This window comes from Bombus vancouverensis, chromosome 8, assembly GCF_051014615.1.
Source record: "Bombus vancouverensis nearcticus chromosome 8, iyBomVanc1_principal, whole genome shotgun sequence".
NCBI lineage: Eukaryota > Metazoa > Arthropoda > Insecta > Hymenoptera > Apidae > Bombus > Bombus vancouverensis.
The window spans coordinates 2,652,436-2,680,311 of NC_134918.1; the positions used below are offsets into that span (position 1 = coordinate 2,652,436).

Here is a 27,876-nt window from a genome sequence, read left to right on the forward strand (position 1 = left end):
ATCGGCCAGTTCGTCGCCGGCTGTTCGTGAAAGAGGTATTTTCGCACATCGTTCTGCGTTCGCTCTCCAATCGGAGATTCTTCTGCATCACCGTCCACCGATTCTGTCCTCGCTAGTTGTTTCTCTCTATTTGTCGTCCGTCTATTATTCCGCGTACTTTTTCTCAATTTTCGTATTCTCCTTTCTACACGTACGGTTCCTTTTTTCTTTTGTCTCGTTTATTCTCCAAATAACCAGTCTATCAGTTTCCCTTCGTAACGTGTTTCATACGATTGATGAGCATCTTCTTCGAAAGTCTACCCAACCATGAATCCGTAAGTGCGTATCATTCGTTGCCACGTATGTCGGTATGCGAGCGAATTGTCGAGTGTTTGGTGACGTGTTAAAACGCGGCCATTTCCACCGGCCATGAACGAGATAGAGAGCGTGTTGCGTGAGATAGAGAGTGAGAGCTTGAAAGACGTCGGTATCTTTGTATAAGTCTGTAATTCGGAATTTCGCAAGTTGATCCCCACTGATTCCCGATGATTTTGATTCTGTTGCCAGAAACGTGCTCCCTTTCGGTTCTATTCTTCTTCTTTTCCTTCTTCTACTACTTTCATTTTAATTGAAATAGTATGAACGTTAGAGAAAGATTGAAAAAAATACGAAGATGGTCGGTTGTCATACGTTTACGTGCCGGAAGATCAATTCGATGGGAATTTTCGTGGAAAGTTGTTCGTTATGATTTCCGCAGATGGTGTAATATGTACTTTGAAAAGAAGTAAAGAGAAAGGAAAAAGCAATGATAATCACAAAAAAAAAGAAATGACGAGAAACGGATCTTTTAGTACCGGGGGTAAAAGTCGCGTCGAAAATAATTTGCAGTCGCGCCTGTCACGCGTGCCGGCTTTTATGCTGGTTTACTCCGAATTCCGAAAGCGATCTTTCGATTTCGAGACCTCGAGGGACAACAGTGTTTCAACAGTTTTTTTTTTGGTGATGTCGACCGGAATTCGATAGAAGAAATGGCGATCGATGTGGCGAAAAGAAACGAGGAAACGTCACGTAATAGTGGTGCACAGCCGATTACCCTGTCGGCTAACCTCGTTTTTCGCTGTTCACCGGAAGAGACAAACACGTGCACATCAGTCAGGTAAATTGTTCGCTTGTTTTCGCTTTACTCATTTCATTGTTACGAGCTTGCGATCTTCGTGGCTCTTTGATACCAACTAACTCCCGCGATAGTATACCGCTCAAGCGTCACGAAAACCGTTAACATGAACCGGCTAACTATTTAAGGAGCCAACTTCAACGATTAAACGTACATTTTTCGATCATATGTTTTTCAAAGCATCCTTGACTTTCTAGTATGTTCGAAACTGAATCATTATGTCTTTCTTTTTTCCTTCGTGTACACGATAGGTCGTCTATTTTTAGAATTAATCGCGTTACATTAATCCGTGTTTAAACTGTAAGCTTGTTCTTTTAATTTGTTTTCTCCATGTTTTTTTGATTTTTCTTTAATCTGTAAGATTTAGAATTCCGTTGCATCGGTAAAGCTAGAGAAGAAATATGGTGCGACCGGGAATCTTTCTTTTTCTTTTTTTTTTCTTTATTTAGAATTAAAAACATGTGATTTGATATAATGTTGTAAAAAAAGAAAAAGTAAAATACAGAAAGAGGACTGTCCGATAGTAACGCGTACAAAGAACTATTTTACTGCATGATTATTCGCCATACCACTTAACGGTCGTTTCCTCTTAACACTACTCCCCTTTGCTATTCGTTGAAAACTTGAACCACTCGTGTTCTTCGTTCTAACATACAGCACGAATGTTGTATTGATTTTACGTAACTACTTTAAATTTAGCAGAAAAGCAAGACACTTAAGATAAAAATATGAGATACAAACCAGTTTTTCGCCTATATTATTTTAACTTCTTTTTTCAGTCAAAGCTTCATGCTTTTGTCTATATTAACGTATGTTTTTGTGCATGCGAAAGATCTTTAATCGTTGGTGGTGGATACGAATTCAGTTCTCGGTAAACCAATACGTTAAATGTACCTGTTAAAGTATATCAATCTCCGAGAAGTCTGAAAATATAATGTATTAAAATTTATGTGTGACGGGAAAATATTCGAACGTCCCGAACTTTCTTAACCGCTTGTACGCAATTTCCGAAAAACATTAAGATACTTTCTGGTAACACGAGCTCTATTTCATTATTATTTATTAATTGAGCTCTATTTTCCGTTATTAAGAACTTTGTAATTTATCTTGATAATTTCTTAAATCAACGAACTCTATAATACACTTTTTTTATACGTATAATCACTACTTTTCCTGAATGTGAAAATTTCAATTTTTCGAATTGTAAAAATAACGATAGTTGTAGCTAAAAGATCGGAATAATCAACAATATCTCTTCGTTGCAGCAAGTGTCAATATGTACTGAGTAGCATATTGATACGTTTTTTTTTTTTTGCAAACCGTATAACTTGATACATTTATATGTCTGCATCGAATTTTTTAATGTTTGTCTCCGGTTATCTTCTTGACGATATCTCTTAAGCTAGTAACGTTTAAACAGAAATAAACGACGAAAGCGAAAAATGTAGGAACACTGGTTGTTCGAGTTCGAAACGAAAGCAAACGATGTTTTTGGTACGTGGCATAACTTTGTTACAGTGGTTAATTAATTGACACATTTAAGGGTATTCACCACGATAAAATGCGAAGTTTTGTAAGATCGAACAGCCGAATAAGTTAGACTTTTGTCAAAACATCTTAGGCACATAATTCCGTAACTTTGACGCTTCGCTACTACTCAAATAAAAGAGCCGACAAGTACTGTGTACATATTATTTTTTTCATTGGAAAATCAATATTTTGCCGATATTTATAGATCACACGATTCGACGATTTCCATATTAGGAACATCATTTGATTCGACGTTCGCACCAATCATGCGACTCAGTTGCGTCATTATCAAAGTCAAACTTTAAATAACTCTTTGAATCCTCTCATTTATCTCTTTTACGTTCGGCAACTTCAGGCTGGCGGAGCATTGAAAAAGATTATTTTATCATGCTGGTGTCACTTCGTGTCTCGCACCTCCATAAATGACTTTTCGTATAACTCGTTGGCAATTTTATTTTCCCGAACGAGAGAGATCGGGATTGGAATTTCGGTGAATGTGTCACGAAAGAAAAGCGAAGGAAAAACGAAGAAAGTTGTGGCTCATATTGGTGTTGGCGAACCGAAAGCTGGAGACGGAGCAGCAGCCGGTGAAGGAAGGCAGGCAGGGAAGCAGGCAGGCGGCAGCCGGCGGCCGACAGCCGGCGAGTCAGTCATGTGGGCCGAGGGAATTCGCCGGTTCGAAGGCGTGCGTTCGGTACCGGGACAGCCTCGTGGTATATACTCAACACCAACGATGCCTGTAATCGATGTGTCGGTGCGTAGAGAGACTCGTGAGTGAGTTTCTCTCTCTATCTTTAACGAGTACTCGAAAAGGCCTCTCGTACATGTGCGCGCTGATGTCAACGCCTGGTGGGTCGCCGTGCCCGACGCTGGTTTTATTTAATCACGCTGCTCTGCCCGGCTGCCGGCAGGCCTGTTGCTAGGCACCCTTCTCCGTCCTACCTCCTACCTCCTTCCCTCGAGCGCGGGGCCCTCCGCGATGTGCCCCGCCCCTGTCTGCACCCCCTCTACTCGCTCGTTTCCCGAACATTGCCATCTCTGTCTGTCGGTCGTTCTGTCCGTCTGTCTGTTCATACATCTGCTTTTGTGTATATTCATATACACGCTTTCTTTCTGTACTGATGTGGATACACATCGTTCCTCACTGTGTCTCCTCTACCACGTTCCATATATTACTGGACACCGAGCCGTAGTCGTCGGGAAATCTTCCAGTTCGTAGTGAACCTTTCTGCCTGTTCATTTACCTCTCCTTCTCTCAATCTCGTGTGTGTATGTGTGTATGACTCTTTTCTGGCCAGTGTGCTGCAGCTGCTTTCGACGTTCGCGGTCTACCGATTCGTGGTTTCGGCAAGATTGCTGATCTCAGGATTTTCCAATTGCCTTCGCACCGTACTGTCGCGAATTCTCGTTATCGAAGCAAAGTATTTTAACCGGAACCGGAGCACGTTCCTCTGTGAGACTATTTACTACTCCGTTTTATTCGAATAAAGTTGAAAGACTACGGGGAAAGTCGCGCAATTTTTGCAATAACATTTTAACATTATCTTTCGCTTCTTTTGTGTTCTTTTTAACGGTTATACGATTTCGGTATTTAAACGATTACGCGGTCAATCCTCTCGTGTCCCCATCGCGTCAGAAGTTATTCAAATAGACGTTGCGGGAGCCAATTGAGCGACTCTACTGGTATCAAGCTCGTCCAGATGCGTAACTTTCCTAAGAATGCGAGACAACGATATACAGCACGACCAGAATAAAACGCATTTCTTTGTTCGAATTACATTCTTTCTCGTACATGCGTGTCGTGTACTTGGAATACGCTCCCCACCTACAGAGAAGCTGACCGTAACCAACGCGATCAGTATACACGTAGATGAAACGAGTTTCCAAGGAACATCTAATTAGAATGTTATTGCGATAAGGTTAGGTTTTATAGATCGGAATAATTTGCCGATCTCAGATCGAAATTAAAAACGGAGATAGGTTCAACATTTTGCATGCCTTATTTTAGTACGTAAAAGAATTTCTCACTCGAAGATTAGACGAAAATCGTCGAAAACAAGATAAGCGATTCGCCGGCGTCGTCTCGAATATTTTTCTGCGGTTTCGATAGGCGCGTAGACTCCGTCTGGACGAAACGAGCGGAAATGGTATGCGAACTTGATGACGTCAACCATCGTGTTGTAAGAAAGAAAGAAGTAGAAACGGGAAGATAGATTAGTTTAGAGTAAAAGAAAGAAAGGAAAGAGGATTCCTGGATCTTCTTTTTCTTGTAGCCGGTTCGTGTAGACGTCCTTGAAATTCGTAAGATCGGAGAACAATCGGCTATGGGCGTCCATCCGTACAGGATGGTCCAGTGGCGCCGACTAGTCTCGATTGCGCCCCTCCATATCCATCTTGTGCTTCGTTAAGGACCCCACCATCCTGGGGGAGGGAGCAGGTTTAGTTTAAGGTCTTCTCTGTCGTTCGCTCTTTGCTCCTGCTGGCTATCGTTGAACCATTCCGACCGTCAAGGACAGATCAGTTCAGTGTCGGGTAAAGAGGGTCAGGCACGTAGACGAAAACTTTCAAGGGCAGACGAGACCCCTCACTTCTCGCTGTCGCGTAAATTCTCTGCCTATGTGTTGTATCTTTCGCCCGCGCGCGCTTCTGTGTATACGTCTGTCCTCTCTTCGTCGTCGGTGTAAGTGTGGATTCGGAGCCATCGCGCCACAGTGGATTCTTTCTTGGGTGAATCGTCTTCTCTTCGTCTACTTCTTTATGTTGGCTGACTCATCGTCTCGAAATTAACCGATTTCGTACATTGGTTCGAATGTAATTAGAGACACGGTTCGCTTGGTGAATGTCCTGTTCGCCTCCCTACTGTGCGACAGATCGGGCTACAGTGTTCATAGTGAAAGAATCGTTCTCGTCTTTGGGTGTGCACAATCGTCGATTTCGATACTGTTCTCGATGTAAGTACGGACTCGTTTATCGTGGGATCGTTCGATCCTCGAGTTTTTGACGCATGAACGCTGAAGCAAGAAGCACGTTTCCTCTGTTTAATGCCACCGTGGCTTGCTAATTTTTCATCGGGTGTAATTCTCAAAGAATGCGGCTTGACGCGCGGAGGTTCTCGTGGGACCGAAGAGGGAACAGACAAAGACAGCAGAACGATAAAACTACTCGAGACCACTCTCTCGTTAAACGTTGCTTCTCTTCATTTGACGTTTAAAAATTTAACGTCGCTACGTGGCATCCACCCTGCGCCGTCTTCATTTTACTTCCGACTTATACTCCACTTTACAGAAAATGGCTTAAAAGAAATAGTAATAATCGCTGACTCGCCATGTGTCTCTGCCATATTTGAGGGGATAGCCCGTAGGCTGGAAGAAGCTCGAGTGAAACACGGAGGACGACGTGTGCACGGAAAGAAGCACCAGGAGAGAACGGCTATTTTTAACTTTCTGCCAACATTTTTTCTCTCTCCTTTTCTACGTTCTGAAACATACATCTGCGTTCCTCCCATTGGAATAGCACCAATATATCACCTATAGCATTTCTCCGAATTCCCGTCTGAATTATTAAAATACAATCGTATTGGAACATGTAAGATTCTCCGATTGATTTTATCTAATGTTGCCCGACGATATTCAATGGAAGTCGCTAATAAAGAGATAGTAAATTCTTTTCATCAGCCTCGTTTCGCCGTCGTTGATAAGCTCTGCTCAAATCTCGAGGGGATAATATGCAAATATCTTATCAGAATCTTGTTCTAACTTTAAATACGTTGGTTTTTTTTTTGAAAGGCAAATGGAACCTTTTCTCTGTCACGTCAGACGTCGGTATTGATTTGGAATTAGGATTCGATGTAAAGTTCGTCCTGCTTCTCGTGCAAACTTTTCATTGCAAATTCACGTTACGGTTATCTAAATTCTAGAAGGAAGAAACTCGAGCCACTAGATATGCTTGGTTTCCTGTTAACCCTTCTACCCTACGAGAACTTTGTATTCGGTTAAATTCAAAATTAAATGCGATAACTGCCTACTGCCTATTCGACTTTGCACATGACTTAGAATGTGGCATTAAACGTTTTAGAGTCATTTATCACCTCCAGTGGAAACCCAAAGGAATATTATTTCATTTCTGTTAGGAATTCTTCGGGAAAAATATTATCGAAGTTCTATTACAAAGAAACTTCGAAAATATAAACGGTTGTAACGGCAAGGTTTAAAATCGATACAGTCGCTTTTTTCCTCTAAAGTGCCAACGGAAGTTGATAAAGAGCAAGGCGACTCGGATAATGGAATTTCCCACTGTTCCAGTCTCGAGTTACGTCAGCAAACGTTGTCCAAAATCGAAGCAGCTTATTCGAAGAGCTACGCAACGTTTTCTCTAAACACGAGCTGATTGGTAAACGCGCAACAGGCAAACGAGACACGTAAGAAAGTACGATTCGCGAAAACAGTCGCATTGCCATTAGATGAGTCACGATTCTCGGCGACCGCCTCTGTTGGGCGAGTGCATCGGCTTTCTCGGATGCGTATCATCGCCTGTGAGCTGGTCTCTTCTATGGAATCTTGACTCATCCACCGGATTTACAGCGGAAGTTTCTTAACGGTCGTTACGTGGCACGGAGACATGCTATAGGGTGGAGTAGAAGAATCGTTGTTTAGTTCTACGTGATTCTGTCGCTAGATTTCCGATAAAGATCGCGTCGAACACGAATAGTTTGCTTTATCAGTCATCGGAATTCGACTTCACGCGTTACGTGCGTTAAATTTCACCGGAAGCGTTCGATATATAGAGGAACGCTCCATAAACGTATAGGTAAACGTATAAGATTCGATATCGATATTGAATGTCGTAATGTAGCTATCGTACTGGTTATCGTGAACAGACTGCAACCGGTTCCGTACTTTGATCGACGGGAAATAATTGTGCGACACGAAATATGAATTCACTAGTCTGGAGATTCGACAACGTGTTTGGGTACTCGAGATTATCGGTGGCGTATACGTTATACGGTAACAATGTTGGAAGGAGTGGCGGCGCGGTGGCGTTGTTGGCATCGATGAAGCCGAGACACGAATCGGGGATTGCAGAAATGCCATTCAATTGGCTAACAATGGATCGATGCATTCTCTATCGAATAACGAGGCATTCAAACGACAACCAGTGGTATTTTGGTGTGGTTGAAAGGGATGGATTATAGCGTGTCCTTTCGTTCCGGAGAAATTTGCTGACTTGAGAAATTCTTCAGAAAAATTTGCGTGTCCAACACATGCAGGTGGTGCAATATACTAATTATGCGCAGAATGTTCGTGACTATATCGGTAATCAAAGGTCCGATGACTATCTTTGAAATAACCTATCGTGCGGAATAATACCGCAATTTATATCGAGTACCTCGGAGCAGCATCGACTTTCTTGTACTACCTATACTAATCGAAAACATCACGGCAACGTTATTATTTGAAGTTGTCGCTTAGCTGAAGTCTGGATTAGACGGGAGTCTACCGGTGGAATGCGTGTGCGACTTCTTGTAGGAACTCTCTGGTTACATGTAAAGCACAAAGCGAACACATTTACATTTTATACGATTGTGTTAAGTCGATGTTGACTATCGGTGAGAACTTCGGAAAAGCATACGTTAGCAACGCTGGAGGGCAAGGTATTTGGCGGTTGGGAGAACGAGAGGTCAAACGGAACAAAATGTGCTGAATGTAGAAGTTGGTAATGCAGTTTATTCGTGTAGATGCCAACAGATTTCATTTACTTCTGGGCCATTACAAACGTTTTTATCTTTCTCGTTAAAGCAAAGCGTTGCTATCGGTCATAAGATACTTATCATTGTCCATGTCGTGTCATATATTAGTCATATGATAAATAGTGAGATAAAGGAAAGTAGTTTGAAGAGAATTTCTAGAGAAAAAGAGGAACATTTGCGCGTCTTATTGTGTGTAGTGAGGCAAACGTGGTTGCCTTCTTGGTTGCCGGCGTCTGCAACCTTGCCCTCTTCCATCCCCTCCATGCACTCCGCAATCCATTCGATCCTTTCCCCTTATCTCGATCCAACGCTGTCGCGGTTCTCTTCTTTCTTCCCTCCCACCCTCTGTCTGGCTCCTTCGCTTTGATTCATCGAAGTCCTCACCCCTCACTCCTTGCCCCGCGATCGTCGACGTTTCCCGGCCTATTATCGTCACTCGTCGACGAAGAACAGGAAAGAGGATCCGAGATGGAGCGAGAGGGGAGACTTTCCTTTACCTCCACCAACGAGTGTAGGAGTTTCAATGTCACGATGCGTCGGCCACTGCGAACGAACTGCTGCTCCACGAATATTACCGTTCGTCCGATTCGGAATGGCTTATCGTCTACATTTCGTGACACTTACTCGTCAAATTGGCTTTCGACTTACTTCGCATTTTTCGTTCCTTTGCATTCTTTTTTTTTTTTTATTCGCGAAACAGACTTTCGAACGGTGAAGAGAGAATCCGCTGATCTGGTGCTTGAACCGACAGTTTCACTTTATGAAGATACGTTGGAACGTGTCGCGTATTACGAATTTGTTTGAAAAGTGGTAAAATTTGTGCAAATTATCGATTTGGGCGTCTCCGTTTTATCGGCTGCTTCGAGTCTTCGTGAATTTATCGATCGTTACCGAGTATTGACTTGCAAGAGATGTTTCGCCGTGGCAGGTGATGTGAGTTCAAGCATCGAATATAGTGTTACTAGGCGGTGGCATTTACGTGACAAGGTTGAATCGCCGGTCGTCGTAGTGGAAGATCGTAGTTGAGATATAATTCATATTGGAGACGCAGAACCTAGCACGGTACGCGGATGTAAAAGTGTGTAACGTTGTGCAACGGCCGCAAGAAGAGAAATCAGAGTGATCGAGCGTCAATACGTAATGAACAGCGAATAATTAAAGTTCTGCCCCGAGTATCTGGACTTTAATCGTTTCTTTGTATGTATCGTTGAAACGTTTTTCTCTTTTTCCATGAGAGGTAGGGGTATTTCCAACGTTACTATTGTTAGACGGTTTATTTACGGGACAGGTTAACTGGAATAGCATATGTAATGACAAGTAACGTGAAGTAATGACGTGCCAATGCGTAACGGCCATGTCAACTACAATAGCTCTCATTGGAAATCTAATGTCGACCGAATTCTAACCTTTATGGATATATAGATTACGAATATATGGATAAATATACGCTAGATTCAGTTGAGAACCTGCACGCACAATGAAAAACTTGCAAATGTAATTTCATTGATGTTGTAGAATCCTTATCTTCCTCGTAAAAGTAAATATGTATATCCAGGTAACTTGTATCGTTCTCAAACTTTTCCTAACCGTTTTCTCAGATGCATATCTTTCATCGGTCTGTTCGGACGGTATTTCAAGAATGTATTCAACTCGGAGTGAGCTAGCTCGAAGTGAAACCCAAGGAGATATCTCGATGCACCTTTCAGGTCACGTCACGTCATGTAGAAAAAATTTCCGAGATCTACCTACTTGTTACAATGGTGCATCTGCCCGTCCGGTTTCCTTTTCTTGACAAATCCTGTATACCTGTATATAAAGGTTCTCGGGATTTCGATTTGCTGTCGATCTTTTACGCTATTTTGTCGCTGTCGATCTTTTACGCTATTTTGTCGCTTTCGATGAATGTGAATCAGTGCTTGGGAAAAGAATTTATTATCGGTCTTTCGAATCAAAGGAACTTTTTACGACTACCTGCTGTTTGCGAACAAAACGAAATACCCTCTAACGTTTATACATTACCATTTTGTTGAACGAACAATAACGAACCACCTCGTAAATCATAACACCCGTATACCTTACTGCTTCTCCACTTATTTCTTTCAGACTTTCCATACCGATCGAACACTCGTTAACGTTTCTTTCATGCGCTCCAGCCTTTAGTTCAAAATGCAGAACACACCATCACGACGTGGCGCTACGGTCGTGCAATATATCCAACAGGATGGTTCAGAGCCAGAGGAAATGCGACTACGTGTCGCTCGCAACGCGCGTTACTCGGGTACTTCAGGCTGTGCCAATTTCGAGTCAGTCAGGTACCTGAAGTAGCGCGCGCTGCGGCGAAACCGGATCGACGCTTTTTTCGCTGCGATATTCAGGTACAGCGAAGTCTGAGGAGAGAAAATGAAGAAGGCAGCAAAGAAAAAAGAAGATGAAAGAAACGAAAGGGAGGTGGGAAGAACTGTGGAGGCTGCATGTTAATTGTACTTCATCAGGTGCTCTGGTGAACTCGATACCCGGCACCTGTTGGAGCGCAATTCATATGACTGTGCCCTGCTACCTTATTTCATCATCGCAGAAAAATCCGACATCTTAAGTATACAAAGTACGATTCACCATTACGTTTTGCTCTTCGTATTTAGAATCGAGGAGGACAGCGATCTAATTGGACCTTGAAATTTTCGGTTAACTTTAAAAATTTAATTCAATTCAATTTGAAACTGAAAATTCAATTTGAAATCGAACGATAAACATTGCCCTTATTAGTTAACGTTCATCGATCGCATTGGGTTACAAAGGCAATCGTAACACCGTTGTAAAGCACTGATTACGATGGTTACGACTCGCGCGACGATTACCAGGAACGCGATCGAGTAATCGAATCGTTTTCTTTTTCCCGAGAATCGAGGCCCGTTGGAGGACGCAATCGTTATCGCTGATACGTTACAGTATCGCGTAACGTGATTAATGAACGCGATTTAATTTTGAACGCGATCTTCGTTCAATCGGTAAATAAAATTAACCGGCGCCCTATTGTTAGGTGGACGGGCTGAAACGTTGTTATAGCGCAGAGTATCGTTTCTCTCTCGACGAGCAAAGGAGAGGAACCGTAGCCTCGTAATGTCGCGGACTAATGGGATAATGACGTTACGTGGGGTCGCGTGGCGCGTACCGAGCGAAAGAAACGAGAGACGAGATAGAACGAGAAAGAGGAACCGAAGTAACACAATTATTCACCTCTTTGCACGGTTCCAATAGAAGCCCCAAAGCGTCGGAAAGTGGCTATTTGCGGCGGATTACATTCTTTTATTTCGGTCAGTAAACTTCCAGTCACGAAATCTGCAATGCGTGTGCCCGACAAAACTTACTTGGATCAATTGCAGTCTTCGCGTTTCAGTTTATCCTCGATATAACCGTTAGGGTAGCCAAGTTTTTTCTACAGCTTCCTATGTCGATGGACTTGGATAAATTTTTGTAACAATACGTTGTTTACAGATCGTATAGATAATATTGATATAACGTTTCCAGCATGATTTCGAAAAACCTGATGCAACAGAAGTTTCTACTATTCCACCTGCATGTCGAGTAATACAAAGAACTTTATATCGAGCGTCGAAGTATGGTGGCCATATTGACATCCCCTCTCCTACGCACACATTTAGTGCACACTTGCAACCTTATCTTTGTAAAGACAAACATACATATAAAAATCGTACAAGTCGATATAAGAAATATTGTTCTTAATAAGTGCTATATACCTTGAACGATATAGAAATCATGGAAAGCTCGTAAACGTGTCATAATTAACTCCTTTCAATGCTTCGAGTTGTTACGACCGTTAGACCAATATATGTACATTACGTGACGAATAAGTTGCTGCATATCGCGATTCTGTATATTTTGTATGCGGAGCACGCCCAACTTTCATTTTTATCGCCGAAAAGGTTAAAACTTGGACAGAGAGATAAGGCATTGAATCAGCGCGGCGCAATACTCGGTCAGTGAATATATAACTGGTGTCCGTGAAAGACACGTCTACACGTACGAAATAAATTAAAGCGGTATTAAGAGTCAATAGACCGTGCAAAACTGTATCAACGAGCTTTAAAAAGATATACCGACAAGTTATATAAAGACTCCTGTCCATAAAAGAGTTTTATACCGTATTTCCGGCTTATTAAAGGCAAGTTATGAACTGTCGCTCGTACTTAATTTTACGATCTCTTGCTTTACATTCCAATCATTTGGTACTTGAAGCTATGATACAACGAGTCTGACAAGATGATCAATTTCACTTATTCAAGAACAAAAAGAAACGTTGTTTCCGCGTAAATTCTCCCGAATTATTAGTACGTTGAATTTACATAATGCATATTCGATCGATCGGATAGCCCTGGATCGATCTGCTTAAAATAAAAAGATATTCGAGGATGGAATTCAAATTGCGTTCGAAACTTTCAAGAAAGCTAATGACGACGAGTTCTGTACGCGTCTCCAGAGCACTACGTATTATATATGTTTCCACTTTCATCGTTTGCTAAAGGACAAAAATTTTCACACGCAAAGAACCTCTTCAAATTTTTGTTATAAGATATATACGCATTCTTACGTAATAGTCGTGAAAAACAAATTGTACGATTAATGACGTAAATAATTTACACCGGCAACGAGGCGTGGAATCAGACGCGTGTGATTCGACGTCCTCGTCGATTCCATGAAATCACATATCGCAACTGCTCGCGAGAAATCAGCACGCCGCAGACACGGGAGTTGAGCAAAGTTCTATCGTTGTCAGAATCGCTTGTTTTTCTGTAACAGCGTCATAAAAGTTTTGGATTCACTGTGTTGGTTGCATATGAGGATATATATATATATATATATATATATATATATATATATATATATACATTGAAATCGTATACACACTGCATTGGTTCAGTCGATAAAAATTGTATTTTTATAAATAGTATTGTACATCTTATAACATACACAATTATGAAACACGTTTAATTTACAGATTGCTAGTAGCCAGCTCTTGGTCAACGAAGGGAGCCATCGATAATTGGAAGATCGTTGCAAAAGATTCTACAGTATACGCAGAAAAAACTTATGCGTGACAGAAACGTTCTTCCGTTGTAACGATAAGCGCACAGTGTCTCTCAACCCGAATACTTGTATCGAATTCTTTCGAACGAATAAAACGAATTAAAAATACGAACAAAGAATTCTCGTTCCATTAATCGTACGTGTGTATGCGCGTATGTGAGTAACATTCATCCAGTTCGATATTCAACACCTATCCTCTTACAGTATTTCCTTACATGTTACATTCGCTATTGCGTGAACAGTCTGTAAACGTTCGTAGAATCAGCGATCGTCCGTAGAATCGTGGCATTCGAAAGAAAAAGAGAGGCTTTCAAACGATCATTCGTCGATCGACATATCGCGATCGTAGGAACGCTTCGTTTATAACGATTTTGTTCAATCTTGGCTTGATAGTTTTCGGATTTATTTTCACGTAGCCTATCGGGCCCAACCGAGCACATCGGACCTCTCGCACTACGCTCGAAACTCGTTGTTTTGCAGCTCGCCACGCACACAGTTCGCTAGCACGATCAATAATGTATCTCTCTCACCTGAACCGGCTATAAGCACGCCGCGGTGTATTTCCACCGCATTCTACCGAAAATCGTGGAAATGCTTTGCCATGTGTGACGCTTTGGTTGCACGTTGTACGAACGGTGATAATCGAACCGCGGATTATTGCTCGTGAGAAATCGACGAACGACGTTAACGATTGTATGCTCGTTGGTTCTTGATTACGAAAACTTGATTTCGTCGATGGGCGGCGATTCTACCTCTGCTGCTGTGTCGTTACCGAATAAATAATCGGAACACGATCGGCAAGTTGAACGGGTCGGGAAGCTCGATGTTCAGGTAATCAAATGTCGCCACGAAAATACTGTTCACTCGTTGACCTCGGTGTCACGCGGAGGTGTTCGAAGGCTGCGCCGGAGAAAGAATTTCTCGAAGGATTTTCACGGGTTTTACCGTACGGTCGTGAGCATAAAATCCACGCGACGTGGCTCATGACTTGGTCGAGTCTCGCGAAAGGCAACGAGAACGGTCGAGAAAGCGAAAAAGAAGGACAGAGGTTGCCAGTGAGTAGGGAAGAGGGAAAAACGAAGGAGACGATCGAGAGAAGAAAGAGATCGACCACCGCCCTTGGTCGACACCGATGAACCAGCGTGTGAGAGAAGCGGAAAGAGACAGAGAAGGGGAAGCCCGTCGTCGGCGTCGGCGTCATTCCCGGCTCCTGCTGCAAGCCTTAGTTCGAGGCGGAGGGCGTCTTGGGAGGCTGGAAGGGATTCCATTTCAGACACTCTGGATCGATCTCTTTGTAGACGGGCCCCCGTCTCTTCACCCTCTCCTTATAGTCGTCGATCACGTCCTGAAATTATTTCAACGGTTCTCCACTGGTTCGCCTCGCTTTTCTATTCGTTTCCTGTGACACGACGACTCGACCTCCTCACTTGGAAATCGTTCCTTTTTAGCGGAACACCTCGACCAATCGTACGGAGAAACGGTATACACTTTTGACCCTTTGACTATCGACCGCCGCTTCAATTGCGATATCGCTCTTTGACCATTGGTACTTTGATTTCGAAGTCTATTAGTATTTTACCTCGACCATGAAGGGTGAGAGAAATCGAATGCGAAGAAAAGGAAGGACCGTTGCGGAACCATGCGCAATACCGTTTCTCCGTTGCATGGCGAGTTCTGCGAGGTTGATTCCCCCCCGCGGAAACTGTTTAACGTAATTTACGAGCGTATAAGTTTGGAACAACGAAGTCACGTTAGCCGATGATTTCGTAACGAATATCTGCTTCAAGAGCTGGCCTCTACGAATCATGAGATTCGATGACACGCTGAAGCTGACTCGAGGGAAACGGGCAGACGTAAGACAAACTATCCTTGCACGGGGGAAATCCTCTCTCTGTTAGGAGTCTCGAGGCAAATTAGAATAACAATGAACGGCTTACCTGTTTCTTCAGAATGATATGCTTTCCCTTCCAGTACTTCATCATGCCGAGAGCTTGCAGGGTGCTGACGATGTCGTACGAGTCAATAGCCATCTCCTTGCTGATATCTGAAAAACAATATGCAAAACGGGGCGAATGGATAGCGTCGAGAGATTCGAATGTCTCGGACAACGCACGATCTCCTTCTCTGTATCGGCGCTCTTAAAATAACGCGTCTTGTAAAATCAGTTAAAAGCGTGCAAGGCGTGTGCTCCGCGCCCGGTATTGTGTTACCTTTAACAGAGAGTTCCTTGCCCCCGAAATTGCAGAGGTACTGCAGCAAAACGTCCTTCCAGTAACTACGATACGAGATCAAGCCCAGATCCGACAGAGGTTTTTCGGGCGAGCCAATCTTTTTCTCCACCCTGGTCAATAAGTAACCTGCGCAAAACATAGACATAACGTTTCGTTTTTGTTCGATTTGTTTGGCAGGAATTTGTTCGCGCGTGATCGATGAGATATCGCGGGGGGGAGAGAGATCAATAAACGGCTGGTGAAACGCGGTGATCGATCTCAAATGTTTTAACAAAAACGACCCACGTCAAATTTTTTGACTTTTTAAGGAGCTACGTACATTTCAGGGTCTATGTGTAACGGATATTATACAGAACTATCCGTGTTCCGACTTATTGCGGAATAAAAATTTACATAGTTCTCGTTAAAAGCATCTCCTTTCTCATTTGGAAAAGGATAAAAATCGACTAGAAAGTGTCTTCCTCTTCTATTACGAACCCTCCGATTCGATCGTTAATCGATATTCCGCGAAGTTTATGGTAGAATTTTCCCGAATTTGTACGAAGAATGAAGCAACAACTTCTAGAGACTTGTTATCATTTCCTCCGTAATATTCTCTCGTTACTTGGCCACTACATTACGCCCTTGTGCACGGACCACTAGACGGACTATGAAATTCCAATTGCACGAGATACCGGTGGCCGTCGAAGCCGCATAGGTACAGAGACCATGCGCGCGTTCACGTGCACACACATAATATACGTCTCCATCCTGAATCGACGCCACCACTATAAGCCATTTCTGGTGTCAGTGACCGACGAAGGATGAAATGCCGCGGCGCCAGGGCCGTATCGAAAATCATTTCAACTTGGTCTAGGATATGCTATTTCCGTCGAGGCTAACTCATAGTAAATGTCACGAATCTATTTATAAAACTAGTTTGTAAGGACAAGAGAAAAAAGACGATTGGCGCGATAATAAGTGCGGCGATTAAAATTCCTAGCGTTTCTAAATGGAGAAAACTCTGGGAACTTGTCGGAGTATACGGCACTGGCGATGTCCGGCTGCTTCAGGAGTCTGGTTGAATGTTCGTCACGCCTCGTTTGTGTCCGATGTATCCTACGACGGTGTAGGTACCTATCCGCGAAAAATCGTCAGAAAGAACAGTCGGAAGAGAGGGTTCTCGAATCGATTTCGAATGTTCGTGAAATCTCGCGCTGCTCTTCCTTCTCTTGGCTATTGCAATTAGACCATGTCCGTCGATGGTACTTTCGGCGCACGAGAAAGACAAAACGGCTGAACGAATCGCGACACGAGCCGCCGTTTAAGGTTTCTCATTCCTCACGCGTGAACTAATTAACTAATTAAATAAATTGCATCGGCGATGCGGGACTAAAGAGATTTCTTCGTTTATGGGTCATCCGTTATATTTCGTAAGAAGCAGACACGCGCGGCCTGTATTGATTTCGCATCGGTATGCCGTTATTTCTAAAAAGACACGCGAAACCATTGATCCGAGAATATTCCAGCGGCTATTTCAATACAGTCTAGCAGAGAGAACTTTTGTAACGAACGTGCATGTGCACTCGAAAACGCGTTTCGAAAGGGGCTATGTCCTCGAATCGTTCGCAGCACGACGTACGTTAAATGCCAGGAAATATAGGTACGGCACAGATTTCTGGAACTTTTGTTGGTATTTTTCCAAAAATAAAAGTCGATCGGAGTACAAGCACGACGTCGAACGAGAAAGTTTCGATGCTTTTATGCACGGAATGGGCAAACTCCGATCGACTATAGTTCTCTTTTACGTTCGAGATAACGACGGCTCTTCCGCTTCTCAGACACGTCGATGTCGGTTTCCAGAACATGCGGAAACCGTAAAGTTCAATGACCAGCAGTGGTCAGGCGAAATCCTCGCGGAAACATCTCCAACGAGCTCAGCAACGTTCCCGAAATAACCGCGGAATTCTCATTATCCGAATAATCGAGGTCAACGCGATAACAGTGTCTCGCGATTAAAGGCGAAAGAAAAAGAAGGAGAAAAAGCGGCGTAGCAAAGGTACGAAAGAGTAAGGAAGGGTTGGAGAGAAAGAGAACATACTGCCAGGTGTTGGGAGAGTAGTACGGCAAAAGGGAGGCGAGGCGATTTTTACAGAGTATCCGAGCAGCTCACGAGGACCGGTCCTGTGCCGGGATTATTCCAGGATGTCCTGGAGGCTGAGGGGTTCAACGACCATCCTTCTCCTCCTCCTCCAGGCTGCTGGACCCCGCGCGCTACCTTCCATGGACAAAGATAGGACGGACGGTCTACCCTCTATCTCCGCAGTCACCGCCACCCTCTCCCAATTCTTTTCCACCTCCTCTTCGATTCTCTGGAATCGCGCGCTTCTGTCTCTCTCTTCCTCGTTCTTCGCGTCCCGATTCTACTACCACGGTGCGTTCTCTGTTTCTCGGTGGCACAGGGATAGCTCCGGGAAGGTAGCGGCGCATTCATTACGCGTTCGTTCAGTTTGCAGAGTTTTGGGATCGGCGCGGAACGCTGGATGCTGGCGGTGGTATAGGTGGTGGTAGAAAATCGAGCAAGAAGAAAGGCAACGCTGACTGGAAGGACGAGAGAATAACGAGGAGGCGAGGGTCGAAGAGGAAGCGGCACTAGCAGCGGTAGCAGCAGCAGGGGAGGGTGGATGGATCGGCGTGACAGCAGCTCGGTAGGGGAAAGCTTCGTGGACTCTCATACCTCTCCACTGCGTGTTGGCTGCCCTACGAGGAGGAAAAGGGCGTCGGTAGCCCTGCCAATCCTCCGCCCTACGAGGCTTCCGTGGGGCGAGGTCACCGGAGGTCATACGATCGCGAGCCCTATGCCGTTTCCAATCGAACCAGGTGGAAATCATCGTAGGGCCGGCCCGTGCTATCTCGCTGCTTGCCTCCTTTCCTCTTTCTTCTCTTTTCTCAAGTCCGAGAAGGATGCCGAGGGTGTGTCTGACCGGACAATTCGTTGGCACTTGCTAAAGTGTCAGTTATCGGTATTGTTTGATCGAACCTGGATGCCGCGTTGTATCGACGAACGGGTATCGCGATTCATGCGTAACATACGTCTCCTTCGATGCGGAGGTAGCAGCCACGAGTTATGCGAGCACGTGGTCCGCCCGTAACTCCGATCCCACGCGCAATACGAGAGAACAAGAGGTAGCTAGAGGACAAGAACACAGCGCGTTTCAGCAGGTAGCTAGCGAATTTCCAGGGAAACCGTCTCTATCGAATTTTTGCTAGAAATTTCTCCATGGAACAAGATGCATCAGACACACCCCGCGCGCGCCAGACGAATCCCGTTCGCGACTGTGTGCGTGTACGCGCGCCGGTACGGCGGTGCTCGTGTGTATAAGCCACCAGCAGGTACAGCGCGGCAGCGGCCAACTGTACAGGGTTTGTGGGGGTCGATCGATGCGGCGAGACGCCGGGCGTCGCACTTTCCGCTAACCATTCCACTCCAACCTACGCTCTCCATTATCCGTCACCACTACCACCGCGAGATCCTTCCCACCACCGTGCTACCATTTTACCACCACTACCATCGCGCCGCCACTTCTAGTACCGGCAGCATCGACACACCACCACCACCACCATCACCTCTGCCACCACCAGAGAGAGAGAGAGAGAGAGAGAGAGAGAGAGAGAGAGAGAGAGAGAGAGAGAGAGTCCAAGTAACGTCTCTCGCGCCGCGACGCGCGGCATCCCCTGTGGAAAAGCTGCCAGGGCTAAAACCCCCAACTACGATTCCAACGACTCTCGTCCGACGCATAGTACGTCGACCCACAAGCCCAGCCACCTCTTTCTCTTTCACTCCTTCTCTCGCTCTCTAGCCCCGTCCTCCCTTCTCCCTGAGTCTGACGTGCTACCCCTACGAGCGCGACCCATACTTCTGCCCCGACTCGTCGGCATCAATGAAAATGACGTCACGGCAAAAAGCCCACGTTTAATTATCAACGCTACGCTTCGCGGTGTACACGCGGGCCCGCCGCGGACGCCGGAAGAGGGTTTTCGAGTCGAGCGACTTTACGCCAACGGAGATGCTCGTAACTCACCGCCGTTGTACTTTTTCCCCCTCCTTTCTTTCTTTCTTGTTCTCTTTTCTTCTCTTTCCTTTTTTCCTCCTTTTCGCATCAGCCTCTCTGTCTCTCTTGCGAGCTTCCCAGACGCGTAAATAGGGGACAATACGGGCAAACGGACCTTTCCGTTCTTTATATCCGGATCGCTGAATTGAAACGCGGCGAACAACCGAGACACACGAATCGATCGCGTACGCGCGTCTTAGTTTCTTTTCTCTTTCTTGCGTCTTGCGAGGAATCTTCGTGTCGCGTGTATCGGTACGGTCGTACAATCGTTACGTACAGATTAAACAAAACAAGATGGGCATACGCGTTGTCTATCCATTTACGATAACTGAACGACGAACGACGCATTTCATGAGAAGCAGTCGCTCTTTAAAGCTTTTGGCGATTTGGACTTAGGCGCCACCTTTGGATGGCTGCGGTTCTTTAATGACAGGAAACCATGGAGACCGTCGTTTGTCGGGCATCGAGGTATTTCGGTAGCGCGTGCCAGACGAGGCCTTTCAATCGCAGAGACCGCAAGAGTCGAAGAGAAATCATGCCACGGAAACCGCGGAGGCGTTCCTATAAACTCCGGTTCCTAATTCGGCTATCCTTTCGATTTCATTCGGAAGGATGTCGTCATACTCTGTCTCCTTGGACTCGCCAAGGTTGAGCGGTCTGAACGCTGTAAAAACTCGTACGAGTATACTTACTGAAGTCGATCAGCAGTCGGCCGTATCCCTGACGTTGATAAGGCGGCAGCGTCAGAATGCAGGACACGTTGTAGTTGAGAAAAGAATTCTTTTCCTGAAACATAACGAGAGAAAATCTTATGTATCCGTTCTTACTGGCAATCTCTTTCGTACACATATGTACGTGTCCGAAATTATTGATAAATTCTTTGTTATTTCGACATTCGTTATACGTATTACTCTGTTTGGAAATTGGATTCGATTATTTTATCGTTAGTCGTACATCGTACTTGGACCACTCCCAAATCATTTATTTGACAACGCGAGGAGAATGAAAAACGAGGCGGCATCGCGGAGAGACGTCAAAGACCGAAAGAAACGATTTTTTCTTCATTATCCCGATGACGTACGGAATGAAGCCACTCTGACTATCGGGGCTGCATTTCAAAGGTCGAGAGACAGGCGTGTTTACGTGGAAAAGTGAAATAATATTTTCTCTAGTAGCACGGTCGTTAGCACGCACGACACGCTCCGCCCAGGCGACTGCGTGTGCAGTAGACACAATCAGCGGCTATTATGACGTTAACGCGACGAAAATGCGTCGCGTCGCGACCTTCGTCACGCGAAAAACACAATGGGTTAACGATATTTTGGACGACGCGACGCCTCGTTCGAGGAAATCGTAATGTGTTTTATTAAACGGTCCTTCTCCGTCTCTGTACGGTCGAATTTGGCTTTTCGCAAGGAATGGTCGATCGGAGAAACGGGTGAAAACGGGATGATGGAAATATCTCGTTTTAAATATAGACCTCGGTTGCCTTGCGAATGAGCACGTCCATTTTTCGAGAACGTATTTTTACCGTGACACCAGAGTGGGCGTACACCTACGGATAGTATGCATTCTACGTGTATCGCTGCCAACGGCAGATTAGATAAATTTCGCGTGAAATTACATCTATACTAAATTCATGGGAGTGTCCACGATGAACTCGAAGTAAGGAAATCGTAGTATGGTGACACGTGACCAAGGTTCTATGCACGAATTTCGATTGTTTCGATTGCCATCGATCTTTTAGCTCTTGCAACGTTTCCCACTGAGCAAATCGGTGTGGTACATATCGAGGTGCGTGCGGAGAGGTGGCATGCATTCGATGGAAAGTAAAAAAGGAATATAGGAAAAGAAATGGAGGCGACAATCGTATCGTGGGATACCAGTTCGGCTAGGTAACGACCGTTCATCGCAATACAGAAGAAAGGAAGATCTCCTTTGATTCTTCGCGTTAAAAAAACAGGCGGTTTCGTTTAATCTCGGAAGCTGGATTATCGGCCGCGTTTTTACGATAAGATTCGTTTATCACCAACCACGACGGACAAAGATTTCGAATGGAAAAGTGGGCTACCTTCGAAGATCGCGTAGTTGGCTCGAAGGAAAGTTCGCCGAGTTTCGCGGTTCCACCGGTTGATACTTTTGGGAGCATAGCGCATAGAGTCCGCCGTTGTTAATCATTGCACGCCCCTTGGTCCCATTTCGTCGGGCAGCAGTGGGCCCAGTACGACTCGAACACCCGGTATTTCCGGCTGTGGCAGCCGTGCTGTTGCTAACTGCCGAGTGGGGCAGCAACGGTTCGAAGGACACAACTCGAGAAGACTCGCCCATGCTTGTACGGACACGTCTATGTACAGTACCTGGCTGTGTGTCTGTGTTGGTCGTAGGATGAGAAAGGAGAGCCATATACAGGGTAGAAAGAGATTCTGGTGGAGGGAGGGGTGAAAGCGCAGAAAAGAGATGGAAGGTGTGGGCCCTATGTACGAGTGTGTCGTAGACAGCCATCTCGATGGACTAGTCAGTCGATCCAATTGCTAAAAGCCAAAGACGAAATACGCCAGAGCCGCGATACGCAACTCGGATGAATTTTTAGAAAGACGAAGAGATCCGGAGAAACGTGTTCGTGGCATCTGAGAGCATTGGAGAGGGACACAGAGAAAAAGGAGAGACGAACGCGAGCTGGCGAGAAGGAGAGGAGAAGGGTAGAATCTGGGCCCCGCGACGTCCTTGGGCCAGTAGTCTCTGCTCCACTCAGGGACGTCTCCGAGTCCCCACTGTACGAGTTCCACGTAAGAAAGCCCCTTACACATCGCTTTTCCTCCTTTTTTCCTCTTTTTTCGTTTCTGTCTGCTCGTCCCCCGGAGAGAAGGCTACTACCGACGACGAAACGATTCGACGAAATCGATCGGCCACGCCGGCTCGAGTCACGTCGTCGCGAAACGAGCCGTGTCCCTTCGAGTCTTTCTGCTTAAGGAGAGGAAAATCGCGGTCGATCGATTAACGTTCGACTCCATGAGTCAGACGCTTGGATCGCGAGCCTCTTTTCGAGCCTGACATTCCAAAAGCACGACGCTCGATTCGAGTCTACGCCAAGATGAATTCGGTACAGCTTCTTTTATAGATATAGCGGACCGGAGAATCGATACTCGGTCTCCTCCCGTCTCTTTTCATCCACGCAACGCGACAAGGTGGCGCGTATTAATTGCCACCGGTGACTCTGACCATCCGGACAACCAATCGTCCTTCCATTCTTCGATACGAATGTCTCTAGGTCGAGATAGCCAACAAAAAGCTACTTTCGTATTGGAAATATCCGATGCCCTACAGACGAACGCGCTCGTCGGTGCATAATCGTGGTAGCTAAAAGCGTGCGATTACTTCCATAAATTACAGACGTCGAACGAGAAGACGGGTCGAACGCTATACATTTTTCCGTATCGTGTTGCGATTACGCCTCGCAGCGATGATTCTCGATCGAATTTTCGCGCTGTTTCTTCCGCTTCTTTTCCTCCTGGAATTCTCCTTTGGTTGTTTACCGGACGATCGCGAGTCCCGTGAACAAAGCGACGCGACTCGACTCGCGGCCGATGATAAGGAACACGTCGCGTCGTAGTTTTCTATCCAACGATCTCTACAGCGGTCGTTATCGACCGCGACCACGGTCGTAGAAAGCAGTTGTCTAACGTCGATCTAAAAGTCTTTCGACCGGTCAGTACTCTTTTCTGCGTATCGTCGCGTCATGAAGTAAGAACGCGCAACGACAGAGGCATCGGAACGCGACCGATCGACCGGCTGTTCGTTCTGTCTCACCTCGATCCCCGACCGCTTATAAACACGTCGCATAGGCGGGACGTTGCTGCGCAAGTGATATATACGCGTAGGTGAACGAACGTCTACGTGGCGGGGTAACGAGATCTAGCTAATAATCCTCTCTTTTCCTTTCTCCCGGCGGATTTGTCGCGACAGAGAGCTGTTCGCACTTGCAGCGATCAGGACATGGAATTCAAAGAGAGTTTATCGATTAGATACGATAATGAGGTTACTAGAAGTTAACGTAACAGGGACAAAAGCAAGGTTAATTTTCTCATTGATCGTTTAGCAGCCAAGTTACTCCGTTTTCGATTGCTCGATGAATTTCTCGATGGTACATGGTCGGCGTATGGTGTGAACGTTGCTTAAAGGTTATACAGTTCTTCGCGACGGTCACTTCTATATTTAGATGCACCGAGTTTCCTCCTCCACTTTCTTTATACCGAACAAAGCGTTCCTCTCGACATACGGGGTGTACGCGAAGTTCCGTGTACTCGGCGAGATCGGAACGCGAGAAATTGACTGCTTTCACGTACGAGTTTGCCTCTAATGGGGCAGAAAATATTCGCTACAGGGCAATCTACGAAAATGTTCACGAACTAGCTGCTAGGAGAAATTTCGTTAACGTCCAAACGCGTCTTTGTTCGTTCGCGATTGTACCGATGACAACTGGGATTTACGGCCAGTTATGGACAGAAATAAAGTAAAAAGGGAACAAAAAGATGGACCACCTATTCAGAAGCTAGAGAGTTCTCGGTCGAACGTATCTGATGAGGGTTGTCCCTTGGGACATTGTAAATTCAATATCAATGGCAGGTATGTATTCGAAAAAGCAGAGGGTTTAACGGTTCTACGGTTTAACCCAAGCACACCATCGTTCCTCTGAATCCAAAGAGAAATTGTCACGACTCCCCGATAGGTTTCCGCTGGTCCATCGTCCCCTGTGCGAAAAATTTTGCGGACTTATTAATTATCTCCGTCCTTTCGCTCCCCTCGCTCCTTTCGAGCGAACACCGCTTTCCTTTTGGCCCGAACCCAAAGCGCGTTCGTCCGTTCGCTTGTTCGCTCGGGACCCCTTGTACATTTCCTGCGTATACATATACCGTTCAACGGTAAATTAATCCAACGGACCTTCGTTCGGCCAACGAACAGCCGAAAGTCCTTTGTACATCCGAGGAAAAGTCGAAACTTTCCTCGGACTCTAGTAACTAGAGTGGAGTTTGTTGACACGGTCAAGAGTATCGAAACATTTCTTGGTTTCCGTGTTCATACGACCACTCTTTGGTACAATGTCAATGCGAACATAACTGTATCGAAGACTATAGATTGGAAGTTTCTTCGACATAGCTGTTCGTGATGGCTCGTTGATCGTAAAACGAAGACGCAGCGCTACGCCGCCTGGGACGGTAAAGAATTTCGAAATGGCCATTTCTGCGGCTGGAACAATGAGCTTTTATACGATCCTACGGTATTGAGAAAAGGAAAGCTCTTGTGCCGATATCTGATCAATGCCGCGGCGATGTCTATTAATTCCGTGGACGAGTGGAACGCTGTCGACGTATACGTTGTTTAATTCCACCCATGCGCAAACGGATGCTACAGGGACGATGTGCACGTCAGAGACGTAGTTAGACACGATCGGAATATGGGCTTCCCCCTCGAGAAATGTATTTTTGTCATTAGATTAGTGCTCGCTAATCTCGGACGCCGTTGAAAAACGCGAGATCGAGCAGTGTGCGTATAACTCGATTCTCTGTTCGTTCGCCCGCGAGTATTTTTGCAGCGATGTAAAACGAAACTGCGTAGAGATGCGATCGTCGAGGACGGTTGGCCGAGAACAAAGGTCAAGGTCTAAAAGGAAAACGAGCAGTAACATCCGAAGAACCTGTCGGGCCTGGTGGAATCGGCATAGGGCGACGACGATGTCGCGTTTGATGTCGCGACACGAGTACTGACCGTACTCAGCTCGGGAAACATCAGTAGGTAGCTTAGCCACGTGGATTTTTTTTTTAATGCGTTCGCAACCAAATGATAGAAAGAAACAGAAAAGGTGACGTGCAAAAGATGGTACGGGAAACTGGAAACCACGAGGACACACTTGCGGCTCTCTGTCATGAGACACGACGTGGATAATGACATCGTGGTCGAGTACGCGCGAAAAGAGAATTAAAGGGGCGGAGGGTAAGGAGGAGCAGCACGAAGGAGAAGCGCAAGCAAAACTCGTAGCGACGACATAGCGAACGCAAGGAGATGTAGGAGATGAAAGAAGAGAAGGAGAATGTGAAGGAAGAGGAGGACTAGAGCTAGAGCTCTACCCTACCCCAACTTCTAGGGACGATGTGTATTCGGCGGGATTTGGTCGTGTGAACAGGACTGTCTGGCATCGATCGACCCCGGTCGGGGTGAGGTTTTGCAGGGAGGAAAGAGGAGAGGTCGAGGGGAAGTCCGACCGAGGTGGATGGAGGTGGAGGGTTGGGCGAGCCTACCCCAACCTCTTCTCCAAGAGGCCGCCGCGTATCGTATCGACGACCTCTACTACTACTCGTCCTCGTACTCCCATGTTACCCTACGTCATCCCTTTCCTTTTCTGCTTTCCTGCAGTCCCTTTCGCGCGCCACCACCTCTCCCCTTCCACTCTCTCGTTCCCTTTTCCGCCTCGCACCACGCCTGTAGGATATTTTTAAGGAAAATTGACCGATTCTTTGACCACCTTCCTTCCAGCCGCTTTCCTCCTTGTCTCCTTTATCTTCGCCTCTGCTCCTTCGTTCGTCCTTTCTTTTCCTCGACGACTTGTCCTTTCGCGGCTTTCTACTTTCGTCTTTCGGTTCGTTCATCTTCCCTATATGTCGTCCAGTCGTCTCTTCCTTCCTCGCGTTTACCCGTCCGTTTTTTGTACCTCATAGGCGACGCGTTTTATAATTCTCTTCCAGCGACTCCAGAACAAATACATTTATCTGCGAAATCAAATTTTTCCGCCATTCAAAGCGATCCTCCGGCGTTTATATTTAGCCTCCATCCTCCGCTCTTGCGTTCCCCGCCTCTTCAGTTACCGCTCTGTCTGATCCTTTCCTTCTTTATACATCGTTTGGGTATAAATGCCTCGGGCTCCAACTATTTACATATTATGTACAACCAGCCCTCATCCTCGTTCCTCGAAAGGGTAGAAGCGTTCGCCTCGCTAAATTTCCCCGCCGCGTTAACGGTTGATACGATAAAAATCGTTTTGATTCTAGTCGGCATGGTCTCGTTACAAACGTACTTCTTAAAACCACTGTACAGTCGCGTATTCGAGATACACCCATCCCACGTGCGGTTGTCTCATTGTCGAAACGAAAGAACCACTTAGAAGGAGACAAAACGCAACAATTTTCAGAACAACATCCTCGTCCGTTTAAATTCCTCCATGACTTTCTTCTTTCTTCCTCCCCAACGATTCATATAAATGTTTTCTTTTCTTTTTTTGCTCCTCTCGTTTCACGATCCTCCGCATTCTCTCTTCGCTTTCATTCGTTTTTGTGCACACGCTTTTGCCGGATCCTTTGCTCTTTCGGAGATATAAACGCTGTCAGATCCTGTCTATTTATTGCGTTGCAAGCATCGGCCCAACGTCGTTCTTCGACCTGCAAATCTGTCTCTCTTTTTGCAAGCTCGGAGATAGGTACCTCCCTCTTAATCCTTTTCTCTACGCCGCGTATTCCCTTTTACCTCTTTCCTTTTCGTTTCTTCTGCCTCTTTCCTCTCTCTCTCTCTCTCTCATTCGCTCGTTCGTTTCTAGAAGGTACCCACTCGCTCCATTTCTGTATGCATTATTCAGGACATATACAGTGGAACGGTTCGTGACGGGCTAACTGGCGCACCACCGGAAGTTAGGCAAACGAGTCCTGAGTAGCCGTGGATCGTCGCGACTTCACGGATACACCGTCTACCGATTCTCAACGCCTTTTCCACAGTGTTTTACTACCGTAACTTCGCAAAGCTTTCAGAACTTTTCTTACAGAAGGCAGGAATTATCATCGTTCTTTACTTACACCACACTGCGGTACTAACGCCAGCATTTCGATCGAACATTCTCCGTGTCTATTTGTCGAATTCGATAGAGTAACGTGATTAGAATACACCATGTCGCGTCTCACAGATTTATTCTCGCTTTTAAGACACTCTGCGTTGTCCCCATCGAGAGACGCTCTTTCATCCGTATCATGGCAGCAGCAAAGG

The 27,876-nt window shown here is 45.6% G+C and overlaps 1 protein-coding gene and 1 long non-coding RNA gene across 5 annotated transcripts in view; one reads left to right on the plus strand and one right to left on the minus strand.

The window, feature by feature from the left end:
• Positions 1 to 13,651, plus strand: LOC143303003 (uncharacterized). Of its 2 annotated transcripts, none has more exons than XR_013058939.1 (2): positions 1 to 1,135; positions 13,444 to 13,651. It is a non-coding gene; the product is annotated as an uncharacterized LOC143303003 (long non-coding RNA). The 2 variants fall into 2 exon arrangements; XR_013058940.1 differs by lacking the exon at positions 1 to 1,135 and adding an exon at positions 10,747 to 11,031.
• Positions 13,361 to 27,876, minus strand: part of chm (lysine acetyltransferase chameau) — a 22,549-nt gene continuing 8,033 nt past the window's right edge. For all 3 annotated transcript variants that reach the window (XM_076620591.1, XM_033348284.2, XM_033348285.2), the window contains exons 10-13: positions 20,547 to 20,640; positions 15,743 to 15,889; positions 15,470 to 15,576; positions 13,361 to 14,877 (exon numbers count right to left, since the gene is read on the minus strand). In XM_076620591.1, coding sequence (XP_076476706.1) covers positions 14,755 to 14,877; positions 15,470 to 15,576; positions 15,743 to 15,889; positions 20,547 to 20,640 — 471 coding nt within the window. In that variant the 3' untranslated portion in view covers positions 13,361 to 14,754. The remainder of the gene's footprint in view (positions 14,878 to 15,469; positions 15,577 to 15,742; positions 15,890 to 20,546; positions 20,641 to 27,876) is intronic.